Raw genomic sequence first — 15601 nt, forward strand, 5'->3', positions numbered from 1 at the left:
ATAATACAGCTCTTGTTCAATCAGCTTGATGGCACAATGCCACATGAGAGCACAGGAGCGGCTGGTTTTCCCATCCATTTTCTCTTTCAAACTCAGCAGCTGTACCACTCAAACTGGCAATTGCACTCAATCAATATGATTGAAAGGAGTAATTTAACCTAACCTAGAGTTGATTTAAAAAAAAAAAACAGAAATTAAAGATGTAAGACTGCAGAGATCTTGAATGAAATCAGGTTGTTCTTTTGAGAACTGGGTCTTCTCTCGTTGTAGCAGCAGAAAGCAATCTTTAAACTAGCTGTGTGCACAATGGATGTAATCAGTGACAGAAGGCAATCTCTGTTCTGAAGTGCTAGAAACATGGGAAGTAGAAACCCACCTGAGAGCTTTAGCAACAAGAGTGTTGTGAAGACAGACAGTGCTTAATGTGGCCCGGTATGCAGTACCAGCACTTCTATATTTTGTCTTTAGAGTACCTGCACTTTTTGTGCATACCGCCACTTCTAACATGTCGCTGGTACTCTGAGTAAAACATCAGTGTCTGGGTGATTAGAAATGACACTATATAAATCACACTACCCAGACGGGATCACCTCTCATTTCGACTAAACATGTTGCACTCCAAAATGCACATTAAGCGGATGCAGAGACAAACTTGTTTGCTATTTTGAGTAATCGTGCAGCCCTAACTGCATCCCTACGCATGAGAATCCACGTTTTACAACATTCACCTGTTGACTGGTGATTCCCTGCTCAAGAGTCCACTTGCAAAACAAGCTCACCTCAATACACAGCCACACACTTACATTGTGCCATTAGTCATTATTCCCCCTTGTGAAGTAGAGGAAGTAATTGATGATCTGATTCATTAAGTGTGCTTCAATCAGAGTTTAATCCCTTTTAATTGGAAGAGCTTCTCACCAGGCACTAAAAGCGATGTGATAGCAGGACTCCTCCAACAGGCATTAGTGGAGGTTGCCAGATCTGCATGATAAAAGGGCAGCGTCTTCTCGGAGAGCTCAAACACCTATGGAAGCATCAAAGGATAAATGGTCGAAGATGAAAGGTACAAAACCACCTGAACCGTGAGTGCGTGGTGAGATGTGTAACATGGCCTTTCTGTGGTTAGAACACACACAGGTAAACAGGCATGAGCGTAAATGCACAAACATGTACACACTCCCACTAGTGAAACTGTGTAGGTACAAACTGATAAAAACATCACAATAATACACACGACTTTAGTCCATCAATTGTCTTGTGAAGCCAAAAGTTGTGCGTTTATTAGAAACAAATCCTGTATTAATCATCAGACTGATGTTGTTTTCACCTAAAATAGAAATTCTCTATTGCTTTCTCCAGTGAAAAAGTTGTCTTGCCTGCATCAAGAGCGAAAGGACACAAATCAAGCAGTGTTTACAAGCAAAAACAGTAGACAACAGCTCGAAACAAATATGTTGGTATATTGTGATGTACTTGTGTATAGACTCGTATTTTGGTCAGAAGTGATGGTTTGGTTTCAGGGTTGGTGTTTTTTTTTTTTTTTTTTTTTTTAAACATGCAGCTTGTCACTTCACTAAACATGAATTGATGGACTGGAGTGGTGTGGATTATTGTGATGTTTTTATCAGCTGTTTGGACTCTCATTCTGATGGCACCCATTCACTGCAGAGGATCCCCTGTTGAGCAAGTGATGCTATTCACAAGGCTTTGAATTGCTATTTTAAGGTTCTTTCATTGTGTTTTTATATATCTTGACAGATCTGTTCTTGTATTGAAAATATCTATATGAATATTCCTCTAATCTTGCTGTAAATGTTAGTAAATAATAACTTTTTTTATGTCTTTTTGACATCCAAATAGTTTGACCATTATATAAAATTGTTGCACTATTGCTGGACAAGATGTTCTTCTCGCACTGAATATAAATTCTCGTCACACAAGCTGTTTTGCGTCATCTGTCAGCTCAGAGAGAAAGATGTGGAAAATGTTAAAGAATGTTGTGAAAGTCATTCGCAGACAGTGAATATTGCTCATTTGAGAAGTACCAGAGACCCCAAGTTCAGGCTTTTTAAAAAGTTCCAAACTACTGACACTTCACATGCCTTGTTCAAAGACTGTGAATTAATGCAGGGTGGCATTACAAAGCAACTCTATTGCCAATTACAGTTTATACCAGCTAGACAGCGACACACACTTGCCTCACCATTGCCTGCATCCTTTCAGTCAGATTAAGATGAACCTCAAAGGACTTTAAATCACTCATTGTCCATGCTATTTAATCACTGTCTGTACAAATGTAACATTGGCTTAATAACATTTTAAATATCATAATGTCTTCAGTGAATGCTTGAGTGCTATAAGACATATTTTGTAACTAGATAATAGTTAGCATATGCAAATTTATTGTAATGAGGAGGATGGGCTTCCTGAACCAAGTCTGGTTCCATTAAGGAAGATCTTAATACTTAGCAAAAAAGGGGTTCGTGTAAATTACATGTGGAATTAAGAAACCCAAATGTAGTCTATACTTACAAAGACATTTTGAATTGCAGATAACATCGTCATTCGTAATTATGCTCACCATATTTTGCACAAAAATACCCTTACTAGCTGTTTTTACTACAATACAAATGTGGTGAGGGGTACTGACATGATATCATGGTATATATGTTACTTTTATAATAACAGCTGGTTTTCCATGGTTTAAAGCTGATCGTTTATACTTAAATGAATAGTTCACCCAAAAATGAAAAATCTGGCATCGTTTACTAAGCCTCAAGCTGTTCCTATGAGTTTTTATTTTCTTCTTTTTAGCACAAAAGAAGATATCAGCCATTGAGTTCCATTATATGATTATATTCCTGAACCCATAACGAAATGTCTAATGGACACATAAATTGAACAAATATAACTTTTTATCACCTTTTCAAAAAAGAAAATGATTAATGATCTAACTAAATTGCGTTAAACTCACATAAATGCACATTTTATATAAATTCGACGCATAAGTGAAATGAAACGCCTCGTTCAGAAGTCGCATCACACTGAAATTGTTTTGTAAGGCTATATTTAGGTCGAAATTATAAAGCATTTGTCATTCCTCCATCGCAAATCTACTAAAATCATACCACATTTGCCTGTTTCTCTATTCATTGAGCAGCAACACGTGGCAGGGGCAGCAGCATCTCCAGACGTCTGTCATATGAAGCATGACTGCACGTCACCGCTATTTGGACACTTTGGATGGAGCGCATGAGGATGCGCAGATCTATACTTAACACTAGAGGAGTAAAAATATATGTCTGAGATCGTATCCTAGCTTTTGTAGAGGGATATCACAGTAAGGTTATCATGGCTGGTCCTCAGAGCGGCTCAAACGTAACGCGCAATTTCACAAATCAGTTCGTGCAGCCGCCGTGGCGCGTCGCGATCTGGTCGGTCGCGTACAGCTCCGTTCTGGCGGTCGCCGTGTTCGGAAACCTCATCGTTATTTGGATCATTTTGGCCCATAAACGAATGCGCACCGTGACCAACTATTTCTTGCTCAACCTGGCGTTCTCCGACGCCTCGATGGCCGCCTTCAACACGCTCATCAACTTCATTTACGCCACGCACGGAGAGTGGTACTTTGGAGAGGTTTACTGCAAGTTCCACAACTTCTTTCCCGTGACCGCCGTGTTTGCCAGCATCTACTCCATGACTGCGATTGCAGTCGACAGGTGAGGCTGTTTACGATTAATTATAGACTAATATTTTAATCGTGCAGTAGCCTATTCACCATTCAGCCTACGATGGAACACTGGATTTGTTCTCGTGGGAATTTTACACATCTGGAAAAGTGGTCATAAGTCTATAAAATATAGGCTGATCTAGCTTATAAAAAAATGTCACTGTAAATTATCCGGCAGCAATACTTATTTCAATACCCAAATATATAACAAATATGAATAATATAAATTCTTTGTGGAATTTTATGAATTCCAAATGTGTTTACATATGGGCTACGTGTGTTTGAATTCCTTATTGACCTCGAAATAACGTCACGCTTCATGGATCTAACGGGAATTGTACAATTTTGAATTCTTGACCTGGTAAAGTGTAGAAGATAAAATATATATATAAAGACTATAAATATCTAAGAACTAAAATGAGTTTGTAAATTAATAGGAAGCACCTCGCTCTTTCTGTCTTTTCTATCATTTTATCTTATATCAGAATGTCCAGTCAATGCATGTGTACCGCAAAATTTATAATTTAATAAATGTGTTAACATTTTTATGTTGATGAGTCAATATACATTTCAAGGCTTGAAAATGTCTTTAAAAGTCATAACTTGGTCGGTCTACTTTTAGTTGATAAACTTTGCTCTATAATTAATTTAGTTATTTTGTATCTCTTAAACCGAAATAATCAACATTTAATTCATTTTACCTTATTTTTTTTTATGTTTAGTAGCTGCATGTGAATATAAAAACCAACCAGCCTCTGTAAAATGATTTGCTCTGCCCACACATAAATTATAACAAGACAAATCAAATCATTTACATGTCAAACGTTGTTTTTGAGAGTAGTTACAATGATTGGATTTTGAATCTATGGCAGAACTATGGCAACCCAACCTTGTCTTGCCCCGTTTCACCTGACATCACCCTGCTTTCTGAGTGTCTGTAATTGGAATCTGAATGAAGTCATCATTAAATACTAGCAAGTCATGGGAATTCATTGCTCAGAAGGTGTGAGAATCCTGTTGATGTACTGATGAAAAATTGTCCTGCGGGGATTGAACAGCACTTTGAGAGCAACAGGCTTTTAGTACCACCAGCGAGGCGTCTTTCTTCCTCTTCCATATTCGTCAGTAATCTCCTCAGGGAGCTCATAAATTGAACGTCTTCCGTTTGACCCCTCTGTCATTTAACTGCAATGAAAAAGATGAAACTTCATTTCCTGCCCATGAACTTGGGACACACAGCACAGACTGCTTATAATTTTACACAAATTAAGATATTTTTTATTAAATCTTAGAGCTGTCTGACCCAGCAATGCAACTGCAATGTTCCCAGGTCTAGTCCATGTGACATCAGGGATTCAACCATAATCTTACAAAGCTACAAGGATACTTTTTGTGTGCAAAGAAAAGTTTTTAATATGGATATTTATTAAACCCCTGGAGCCTGTGGAGGACTTTTTTATGATGGTTGGATGTGCATTACTGGGCATCAAAATCTCGAGCCCTATTCACTGCAATTATACATTTTGGAAGAGCCAGGACATTTATAACTCCGATTGTGACAACTGGATATTTCTTTCAAATAAAAAACACAAAAATTTCATCTGTTAAAGTTTCCTTTCAGAGGTAGAAGTCTACCCAAACTTGATGACTTCCCTTTCCAAGAGCTCTGGAAATGCTAAAAGGTTTTATTAAAACCATGTTTTTTATGCAGGTACATGGCTATCATTCACCCTCTGAAGCCCCGTCTGTCAGCTACCGCTACTAAAGTGGTGATTGTCTGTATTTGGGCCCTGGCGGTGATTTTGGCCTTCCCGCTGTGTTTCTACTCAACCACGAGAACTATGCCTCGCAGAACCGTCTGCTACGTCGCCTGGCCGAGACCTTCTGAGGATTCGTTCATGTAAGAGATCCATGTGTTACCAACAGTCCCAGATCAGTCACTAATGAGGTGATTTCATTTTCGAAACCAGATGCGTGTGCAGAAACCAAGACAGCAAGCTTTTCTCTGATGAGTTCACACTGGCTGATTGGTTTTTCTTCTGCTTGATTGTAATTTCTGTGCTTCTCAGGCTTTGCTTCCACTGTTCAAATATTGGTAATGCTCTTAGTAGCTTTACATTGCCTGCTATCTTCACACTAAGTGCCTTCTGCAGTGAGGTGAGAAGACCAAACACATTTACTATTTACCAGTGGACAAATGGTGTGTAAGAAGTACAAACAGTCTTCCGAACTCACAATCCAAATTTATTGTCTAAACACCCAAGCAAACTTGGGTTTATCATTTGACGAGGCACATAAAACCACTTGTTTTTTTTTTACAGTGGCTTCCTATCCTCTCACCTGTGCAGGTATCACATCATCGTAACGGTGCTGGTGTACATGCTGCCCCTAGTGGTCATGGGTATCACCTACACTATAGTCGGGGTGATACTTTGGGGAGGAGAGATTCCCGGAGACTCATCTGACAATTATGTTGGACAACTGCGAGCCAAAAGGAAGGTGAGAGGACATACTAACATATTTTGTACATATTTTAAAACTGAAACAAAAGTAAAATAAGCTAAATAGAAATATATAATCCATTGCATGGATCAGGGGCGTCAGACTGGGGGTAAAACCAGTACTGATTACCAGGGCCCCAAAGGAAGAGAGGGCCCTTGAAAAGTCTGGAATATATATTTTCAAAGGGAGGGGGGCCCATTAGGACTGCCTATGCATAGGGCCCGGGTTCTTGTGCAGCGCCCCTGGCATGGATAAAGTCTTTTAAAGAAAACTTTACATTAAAACTTAACGTTCTGTCAAGGTTCCCTTAAAGGGGTCATATGACGTTGCTAGAAAGAACATTATTCTGTGTATTTTGGTGTAATGCAATGTGTTTATGCAATTTAAAGCCTCGTTCACACATGGGACGTTTATTGCGCTTGCTTATCGGCAGCATTTTTCGGTGCGTCTTCTGGGTTCATACCAAAAGTGATTTTCACTAGCGATGAGCTGAGTGAAGGTCCAAATTCACTCCCTGACTTTAGATGGTGCTTAATGAAAAATAAAAGTACCCCAGTACACATTGACTCCTATTTGATCTGCAATTCCTCTCCATAACAACTCCATAACAAAATATGGAGATTTTTGTAGTCGCTGTCACGTTTATCATAAAGCCTTTTCTGTTCAGACACCAATGAGACCAGCAGCTTTACATTCAACTTGCCTTGATGCATCTTCTTTGTATACTTAATTACTCTAAATTCTTCGTTAGGTATCAATGTGTGCGCGGCAAGACCATTTTGTGCTTGAGCACCACAAAGTCATGTTCTACTGTAACTTCAGCAGCTCCAGGCACATGAACAAAAGTGCCAATCTCATTGGTCAGCCAGTTTTTTTAATGCGGTGCATCGAACCAAATAAATGACACTTTTACACCTGGCAATTTGCTCGTCGGTGTGCACACTCACAATGGCTTTTCTGAAAAGTGTCAATTTTTACAAAGCTTATCGTTCAGAAAAAGCGAGGTGTATGTTGATTGGCCAGCTATCCAGTGCATTGTGATTGGCCAGATGCCTCTAGCATGTGACGGAAATGTTATGCCTCTTACCATCCTGTGATGCCGTGTCCCGGCGTGATGAGATAAAACCCATAAAACCCGAGCATTCCGGAATGCTTCTGCATACAACAATCAGCAGAAGTGAGAGAAAAGTGTTTATTACGTTTGAAATATGGATATTTTTCTTGCAAAAATGCATGGATTCGCTACAGGAGGCCTTTATTCGTGCCCAAGAGCCATGTGAGGTGCGTTTTATCATGGATGCACACACTTTATTAAACTTTTTTGGACTGTTGAACAGAAACACCCGCACACTGCAATGATAAAGCTTAGAAGTGCCAGGACAATTTTAAATATAAATCCGATTGGTTTCATCTGAAAGAGGAAAGTTATACACATAGGATGCTTCGAGGGTGAGTAAAACACAGCCTTTTCATTTTTGGGTGAACTAACCTTTTAATGTTTTCACTAATGATCGTATAAACATGATTTTTTAAAAACTATATTTTGAATGTTCAGTGAACATTCTGAAATAATGTTTTCTTAATGTAAACAGTATGAAACTGTTAATGGAAAATATGTTTTTTAAGAATTGACTAATTTCGTATAACCTCTGTCTTAGGAGCGTCAGAATGAGGTGACTAAAGGACAGAGTTTAAGAAATGAGCGCATGCATTTGTAAATCAAAGAAATTAATCTATGTATTTACTCTTACCTGTGCTGAGGGAATCTCACTGTATTGCTATATCTACTTGATATTTTTCCACAGATTAAGGTCATGTCTGGTTTATCTGGCACGTCAGCTCTGAGCTTTTTGTGAGCTGCAGCGTTCAGACACACTCGCACATGTGGGACAGTGATAGTTCCCTCTCAAGGATGATTCTAGGACAATTCATCTCATATTGTGATCGTTCTATGTAATCCAGTACTTTTGAGATTATGGGATTGTTTCAAATAGGACTGTATGCTTACGCTGGATAAAAGCACTCGTTAGTTCACCTCTACACAACCTCACTTCCCAAAGCCCCTTCGTTGTTTTTAAGAATCTGCTTATTGGCTAGAAAGCTTGCAGAAAGCATTTCAGTATGTCTCGTAAGGTGTATGAACTCTTTCTCAGACTCCTGATGAGAAAGAAATATAGAAATGTGCACATGTTAATTATAAACATTTCTGTCACTGTTCCATAAAACTAAAAGGAAAAATTAACTTTTTATTCATTAATAAAATGTTCATTAAAAGTTATCTGGTAGAGCTGTGAATCTTTGGCAAGGCAGCGATTCGATTCGATTACGATTCATAGGTTTTCGATTCGATTCAAGAACGATTTTTGCAAATTTAGAACGATTAAATTCGATTCGATTCACAATTAAATTCGATTCGATTCGATTATAACGATTCGATTCTGCATTCTTTAAGTGCATTCATGGGATTATTTAAATGCTTCTACTAAATTCTTTAAACACTTAGTCAGGGGGCAAATTACAGTAGCATTTATGGTTAGAGAACCATAGGTTAAAAAAAAAAAAAAAAACTTTTGTCCATTGTTAAATGCTAGTTTAATGATGCGACATGGCATACGTAAAAATGTATGTAAGCCAAGTTTTTAAAAAAGAGGTTAAAGAGTATTATGTATAAGCTAACATTTTGTCACACCAGGGGCGTAGCCATAATTTCAGAAGTGACAGAAATGTCAAATACAATCATTTTATGTATGTAGCCTATATAATAATAATAATAATAATAATAATTATTATTATTATTATATATATATATATTTTTTTTTTTTACAAGGAATTATCTTCTTTTTTAATTACTTTTATTTAGCTGTAATAAATCAGATACACTGCTGGACAATAATCAATCATTTGTAATCGATATTTTTTTCCTAATGGCAATTTTATGATTGTTTTATATACTAGGCTACATTTAATTAGCAATTATTTACATTTTCTGCACAGAATAAGGTAGAAAATATACTTTATAGTTTCTGTACTGTAATAAATGTCAATTAACACTGCATCATTCATAAATTGTTTGTGTTTTTTTTTTAGTTTCATCAGTTCATTCTGCTTTTATTCAGTTTAGCTGCAGATATAGCCTGGCACGTCTATGAGAGCGAGATCGCTTCTCTTTCAGTGTGAAAACGTCTTCATCCCTATTTAACTTTTCCTCTCCATCAGTAGAGGTGGGTAGAGTACCCAAAATCTGTACTCAAGTAAAAGTAAAAGTACTTCTAGAAATATTTACTCAAGTAAAAGTAAAAGTGCTAGTCTTGAATAGTTACTTGAGTAAGAGTAAAAGAGTATCGGATAAAAAATCTACTCAAGTAGTTAGTTACTAGTTACTTTGGGTCATATAAACTGAGCCTATTTTTATTTAGATATATAGATAAAATGTATGTAATGTATGTGTGCGTGTATAAATGTATATATTTCATCAGCCTTTACTCCAATTTATGTAATTTATTATAAAACCCAGTCTGTTTACTTAAGTAACAGATATAGGTGTCATGTCATAACATATTTTTAATACGACTGACTTTATATTAAATGTGATTTTAACATTGAAAGTTAATGTGATATAAATATTGCTACTAATCTTTCATTGTTCAGAAAGAGAGCAAATAACATTTACATTATTAAAGATAATTTTCACTGACAGTCTAGATTTCAATCACTCTCAGAAACTCCCATTAAAATCACTGAAACTGTTAACACTATGAAATCAATATCTTAATTAAAGATTCGTACACACATCTGCACTTTGTTGTTTCTGACGAGAGAATTCGCCAGAAAGAGGTATTCAGTCAGGAGCGAGTGAAGGAAGCACCGGCATTTCAGCGATGACTCATCGGAACACCTCTGATTGGCCAATGCTTTAATAAGCTCAAAAGAATCATGTGTGATTTGTTATAATGCGCAGCGCTGTATAAACGCATCTATCTCTGGCTAAGCCCCAGCAAGCGATCACAGATCTGAATTTAGCAGCTGATAATATGACTCGCTGAACGTACTTGCACCAGTGTGATTGTATTAAAATTAATAAAATCTTAATCGGCTATTTTTTGTCTTTTGGAAGCTGCATTCAACTTGACTCCCCTCTGTTATAAGCCACACACGTACAACAAACTAATGTCACAGTGGTATCGTGTACTGTAATCGAATGTAGCCCAAGTTATTACCTGTTAAACAGTAGACAGCACACGCGGTGTTCATCTAATAAGGATCTCCATCGCTAGCAAATAATAACCTTTGCAGATTTCAATTCAGTGCAGTTCCAGCCACGTTTTCAACGCTCTTTCTGTTCTTAAACGTTACAACTCCGAGTGAACCACTTCAGACGCTCAGCGCGTGCGGCAGGGAACTGAACGACTCATTCAAACTGATTCATGAACCAATTCACTCGTTTGCCAATTGGTTTGATCAAGCCTTTGAACAGAATTGACTCAAAAGAATGAATCATTCGCGAATGGGCATCGCTCATTGCCCAGAGAAAAGTAGACGGCGCGTTTGGAATAAACTGAAGCATTATAACATTTATTGCATTAAGATAAAGTAACGAGAGGAGCGTCGCCCACAGTAACGAAGTAAAAGTACAGATTTTTCCCCAAAAATTTACTCAAGTAAGAGTATAAAGTACCCATCTTTAAATATACTCCGAAAAGTATTCGTTACCCCAAAAATTACTCAAGTAAATGTAACGAAGTAAATGTAACTCGTTACTACCCACCTCTGTCCATCAGCGAAATGATTCAGAGAGAAAACGTTTGCTAATGAAACAAACGCTACTTTCATGCATCTGATTAACAGATAAATCTCGCGCTCTTATTTCAAGGTTGACGTTGTTAATGCTGTGGTTAATTTTAAAGTTTCCTTCGTATATTCGGTTCATCCGCAATGTTTAAAAACATTTATCATTCAATGGATCTGTGTGTATGATTTAGACACTTACATTTCTGCTCCGTCCATGCAATAAATAGCTGTCGACGGCTCCGGTAACTCCGGAATCATTTGATTCTTAGCATTTTGAATCGATTACTGTCCAAGATCTGTGATTCATGATTTCCAAAATCATGTTTCAAGATCGATGCATATGAATCGTCAGGGTTTGTAATCGATGCATCGAGAAAACGAGTGAATCGTTACACCCCTATTATCTGGGCTTTTATAGTGTTGTGAAAAATTTTACACAAAAAACATTATTTGTAGGGATTTATTGAAGGGTCTTTTTCTCTAAAAAAGTGTGTGTTCAAATGTTTTTTTTTTTAAAGACAAATCAATTAATATAGAATTGATTTTAAATAAATATATATAACATGATGTGCTAATTTTCATTATTGCAAATTCAGTGCATCCTTGCTTAAAAGTTACATTTCTTATTATTTATTTTTTAACTAACTAACTAATAGTGTAACTCAAACAGCAGAATATAATAAGAAATTAATAATAAGAAATTCAACTTAATTGTATCAGCCCAATTTCGGAATAAAACTGTTTCTACACTAATTTATTTTCTGTGTTTTTTGGATGGTGGTTAAGGTTTTCTATGCAATATGCATCAGATGGTAAAGAACAGTCTGTGAATGTGACGTCACAGCACAAAGATCTGCACTTCATATCTTTCCCCATTGCTTTTGAAAACTAAACAGTTTATAAACTGGGATCTCTGTTGTTAATTTTCAAGCCATTAATCTAACGCTTCTGAAAACACTATACAACCAACCTTTCCTCAGTATCCTTTGCTCACTGTAGTGCATCCTTTGAAAAGCCACTCACAACGTCTTAAATTGCCTCATTAATTTGCACATAATTTGACACAGACCTTTCGGAAAAGAAAAAGAAATGCCGTCCGTCATCAATCAGTGAACACTTTCAGTGTCTTTCAGAGTCTTGTACCCTGAAGAGACCTGCTGTTAATGAGACGCAATGGAGCACTGCGAATAATTGCTGATCGACAGTTACACAAAGCAGAAAAAGGTTAGGTATGACGTAACCCTAGCAGTGGATACGATGAGCCACTTTGTGACTTGTACTTTCTAGAATGTGCTGAAGCGAGGGTCAGATGCTGCTGTTCAGAAGTCAGGCGGTGTGGACGTGAGGCTGTTCAGTGTAACAAGAACAAATGACTCCTGGACCCCTGAACAGTCTGCTCCATTCTCTCCACCTGATGCCAGTAACAACAAACCAAAACACAGTATCGTCCTTTGGTGCATATGAAATATGCAATTATGTGCTTTTCAGCACACTGCAGTTTCCTCCGGTGTTGCTCCTGCTGCTCTTTCATGATAAAACCTACCATTAAATTGAGGTTGACTCGAATGTCTGATGACCGGTGCAAAAGCTTTCAGTGTGGTGCCAAATCAGCACCCGACAGGTTTCCTCTCATCATTCATTATCAGTTTTCAGGTTTGAGTTTTTGTTCCCTAAACAATGGCAGCAGATGGCTTTGAGTCGGCAGATCGAGACTTCAAACAGAGAGCGAACTGAGCCATGACTTTCCCTGATGCTTTTTTCTTCCACAACACAAGAAGCCAAAACTCATGTGTTGCTGGCATATGCTTCACGTTGTGGCTCTAAATGATCTCTTGCTTCCTCCTCAGGTGGTGAAGATGATGATCGTGGTGGTGGTCACCTTTGCCCTCTGCTGGTTGCCCTATCATGTCTATTTCATCGTGACGGGCGTAAACAAGCGTCTGAACAAGTGGAAGTCCATCCAGCAGGTGTATCTGTCTGTGCTGTGGTTGGCCATGAGCTCCACCATGTACAACCCCATCATTTACTGCTGTCTGAATGGCAGGTAATGAAACAGTCATATACTAATATTCAATCAATGTCCAAGATTAATCTACCAATGGAGAAAATGTTATGGCCAGAAAAATTTGGAAAAGTATTATTTGCATATAAAAAGTGCTGTTCTTTTGAACATAAAATATAAAAAATTGTTCTAAAAGTAGTAGTTACTCACGAGCATGTTGGTCTTACTTAATATAACACACACACACACACACACACACACACACACACACACACACACACACACACACACACACACATATATATATATATACTGTATGTGTATATATATATATATATATATATATATATATATGTATATATGTATATTGAATTTGTAATCTTTATTATTTGAATATTAAAAAGTATCCTTCATAGAGTCCTGCTTTAAATATTCTTGCAGCTCCATGGCGAGTAACTTGGTCTTGTTTACTTGCCAAACATTTTTACTTACTGTACTTACAGGTGCTGACAAATATTAATTTGGGACCATCTAGATAATTCACATACATACAATATCTATTATCCTAGGTCATAAGAAGTCATTATGAAGAATTACAGTTATATTAATTCAAATATTTTGAGATGAACATGTAATGCATTTCAAGGAGAAGATCATTTTTTCCAAACCTCCAGATTTAGGGCAGGTTTCAAACGGGCCTTCAGGTGGTGTCCCTTCATCCAGGTATCCAGCTACGATGAACTGGAGCTCCGTCCCACCCGTCTCCACCCACACAACCAGAGCAGCATGTGCACACTGTCCCGCTTTGACACCAGCCTCCACGGCGAGGACCCGCGATGCAGCGACCGCAAGAGCACCAGGTCCCTGCAGTGTCAGGTGGAGGTCAGAGACGAAAGCAGTGCAGCGACTAAACTCTGTCTTCATAGAGAGTCCACATTCGCAACCGAGCAGCTCAGCTGAAGGGCCATACCAGACGTACATCGGATTGTGGTTCTGTTAGAAGTGCTCCATTACATTCCTAAAAAAAAGTAAATACATCCACAGGTTTTGTATAAACTAGATACTGTACATTTCAGAGCATGCATTGAGACTAAATGCACTCAAACCTGCAGCATGATGAAGTAATACTGCCTCCAAGTGGAGAACTGTGAATGTTTTCAGTGTGGTCTAGCATGCTACTTAATGCATTCTTTTTTCTTGAAATACAACACAGCATAGTACATATTATGAAATGATATTTAAAACATGAAAACACGGTATGCTACACTACAGATTAATCACTTCATTATGTTGCTTGATTATCTAAGAAATACACATTTGGTACATTTGATTCAGTTTTGTTACTTTTTTTGTGCTAAAGTCTGTCAGATAATGCTAAAATGATGCTAAAATTCATGCTTGTGATTCATTTATTTCAGTAGAATTGGTCTGTCAAGGGTGTCCTGCACATTTTGACAGCTATTTTCTTTGTTTTACAGTCACATGTGCATTCTGTGCATTTTGAACATAGCCAGCACTTCTCCTTATGAATGAAAGTTTGAACTTTTGTAAGGGAGACTTCAAAAGTTGAACTGAATGTAAATTTTACTGTAATAACACATCTGGGTCAACAATCATATGGCCAGATTTTAAACATGTGCTGTCAGATGAATCAGTGTCATGAAACAACGTCAGGAAATAAGGAGATAAATTATTTTAAATAATAGTGACAGAAATAATTGTTTGAAACTTGTAAAAGCTTTCTGGTGCACAAAGCTCTGGCTGTTTGATCTAATGAATGTATATAAAAGACTACAATAACTTAACTATACAGTTAACATTTGTGTCTTGTTCATGTTTGATATATTACAGTTTTTGCTGTATTTATAATGTGCTGTAAATGTTAAAACCACAATAATGTGCTTATGGTTTGGATTGTTCATAATGTGCAAAGTGGACCTTTTATTATCTAAAATCACAAATGTATAGTCTACAGTGGATGTGGTAAAATGCATTTTACGTTTAAATGCATTGATATTGTTTTTCCAGCTTTTAAGCCTGCTTTGATATAAACTAAAGATATTTGTTAAAACGAATCATGTTGGTATGGCAACATTGTTTTGATATTGAACATGAACATATTTATTAAAGTGAACGTCAAAAATGTGCAAAACATCAATGTTAGAACCATGTTCTTTGCAAAAACAACATTTGACTTGTTTAAAGCAATGAACTAGCATGGCGGATGGCGGTTTCAAAGCTTTAGCACAAACTTCACCAGACAGAAGTAAGTTGAAATCAAATACGAGTGACTTATTTGGACTGTAAGTAATAGGCATAGATCTTTCTTTTCAGCTCAGCATGCATAGCTTATATGGTTGCAATGCTTAGTGTTAACGATAATGATTGTGCAGTTACTGTCACGTGTCTACTCTGCACTATGTCGAACTCAAAATGAATTATTATTTCCTTTATTTTAGACTGAACAAGCGTGCGATGGTTTGGAAAACTGCTAAATGCACGTTAAGTTTAGGCATTTATGGCATGTTGTTTTAGTTCATGGCAACCACTAGACAGCGCAATTGTCTGTTTTTTTTAGG

At 37.3% G+C, this 15601-nt stretch overlaps 1 protein-coding gene across 1 annotated transcript; it reads left to right on the forward strand.

The window, feature by feature from the left end:
• The first annotated feature begins 3025 nt into the window (after positions 1 to 3025).
• Positions 3026 to 14382, forward strand: LOC132143190 (neuromedin-K receptor-like). Its single transcript, XM_059553336.1, has 5 exons — positions 3026 to 3719; positions 5442 to 5630; positions 6079 to 6229; positions 12868 to 13064; positions 13697 to 14382. The coding sequence occupies exons 1-5, from the start codon at positions 3352 to 3354 to the stop codon at positions 13980 to 13982; spliced, it is 1191 nt and encodes a 396-aa protein (XP_059409319.1). The 5' UTR covers positions 3026 to 3351; the 3' UTR covers positions 13983 to 14382.
• Positions 14383 to 15601: the final 1219 nt, after the last annotated feature.

Source organism: Carassius carassius, chromosome 7 (genome assembly GCF_963082965.1).
Source record: "Carassius carassius chromosome 7, fCarCar2.1, whole genome shotgun sequence".
In the NCBI taxonomy this organism is placed as follows: Eukaryota; Metazoa; Chordata; class Actinopteri; order Cypriniformes; family Cyprinidae; genus Carassius; species Carassius carassius.

Coding starts and splice junctions, on each gene's coding strand:
- LOC132143190 (XM_059553336.1), top strand. CDS start 3,352: ATGGCTGGTCCTCAGAGCGGCTCAAACGTAACGCGCAATTTCACAAAT. Junction 3,720..5,441: donor ACTGCGATTGCAGTCGACAG/GTGAGGCTGTTT, acceptor TTTTTTATGCAG/GTACATGGCTATCATTCACC. Junction 13,065..13,696: donor TACTGCTGTCTGAATGGCAG/GTAATGAAACAG, acceptor CCAAACCTCCAG/ATTTAGGGCAGGTTTCAAAC.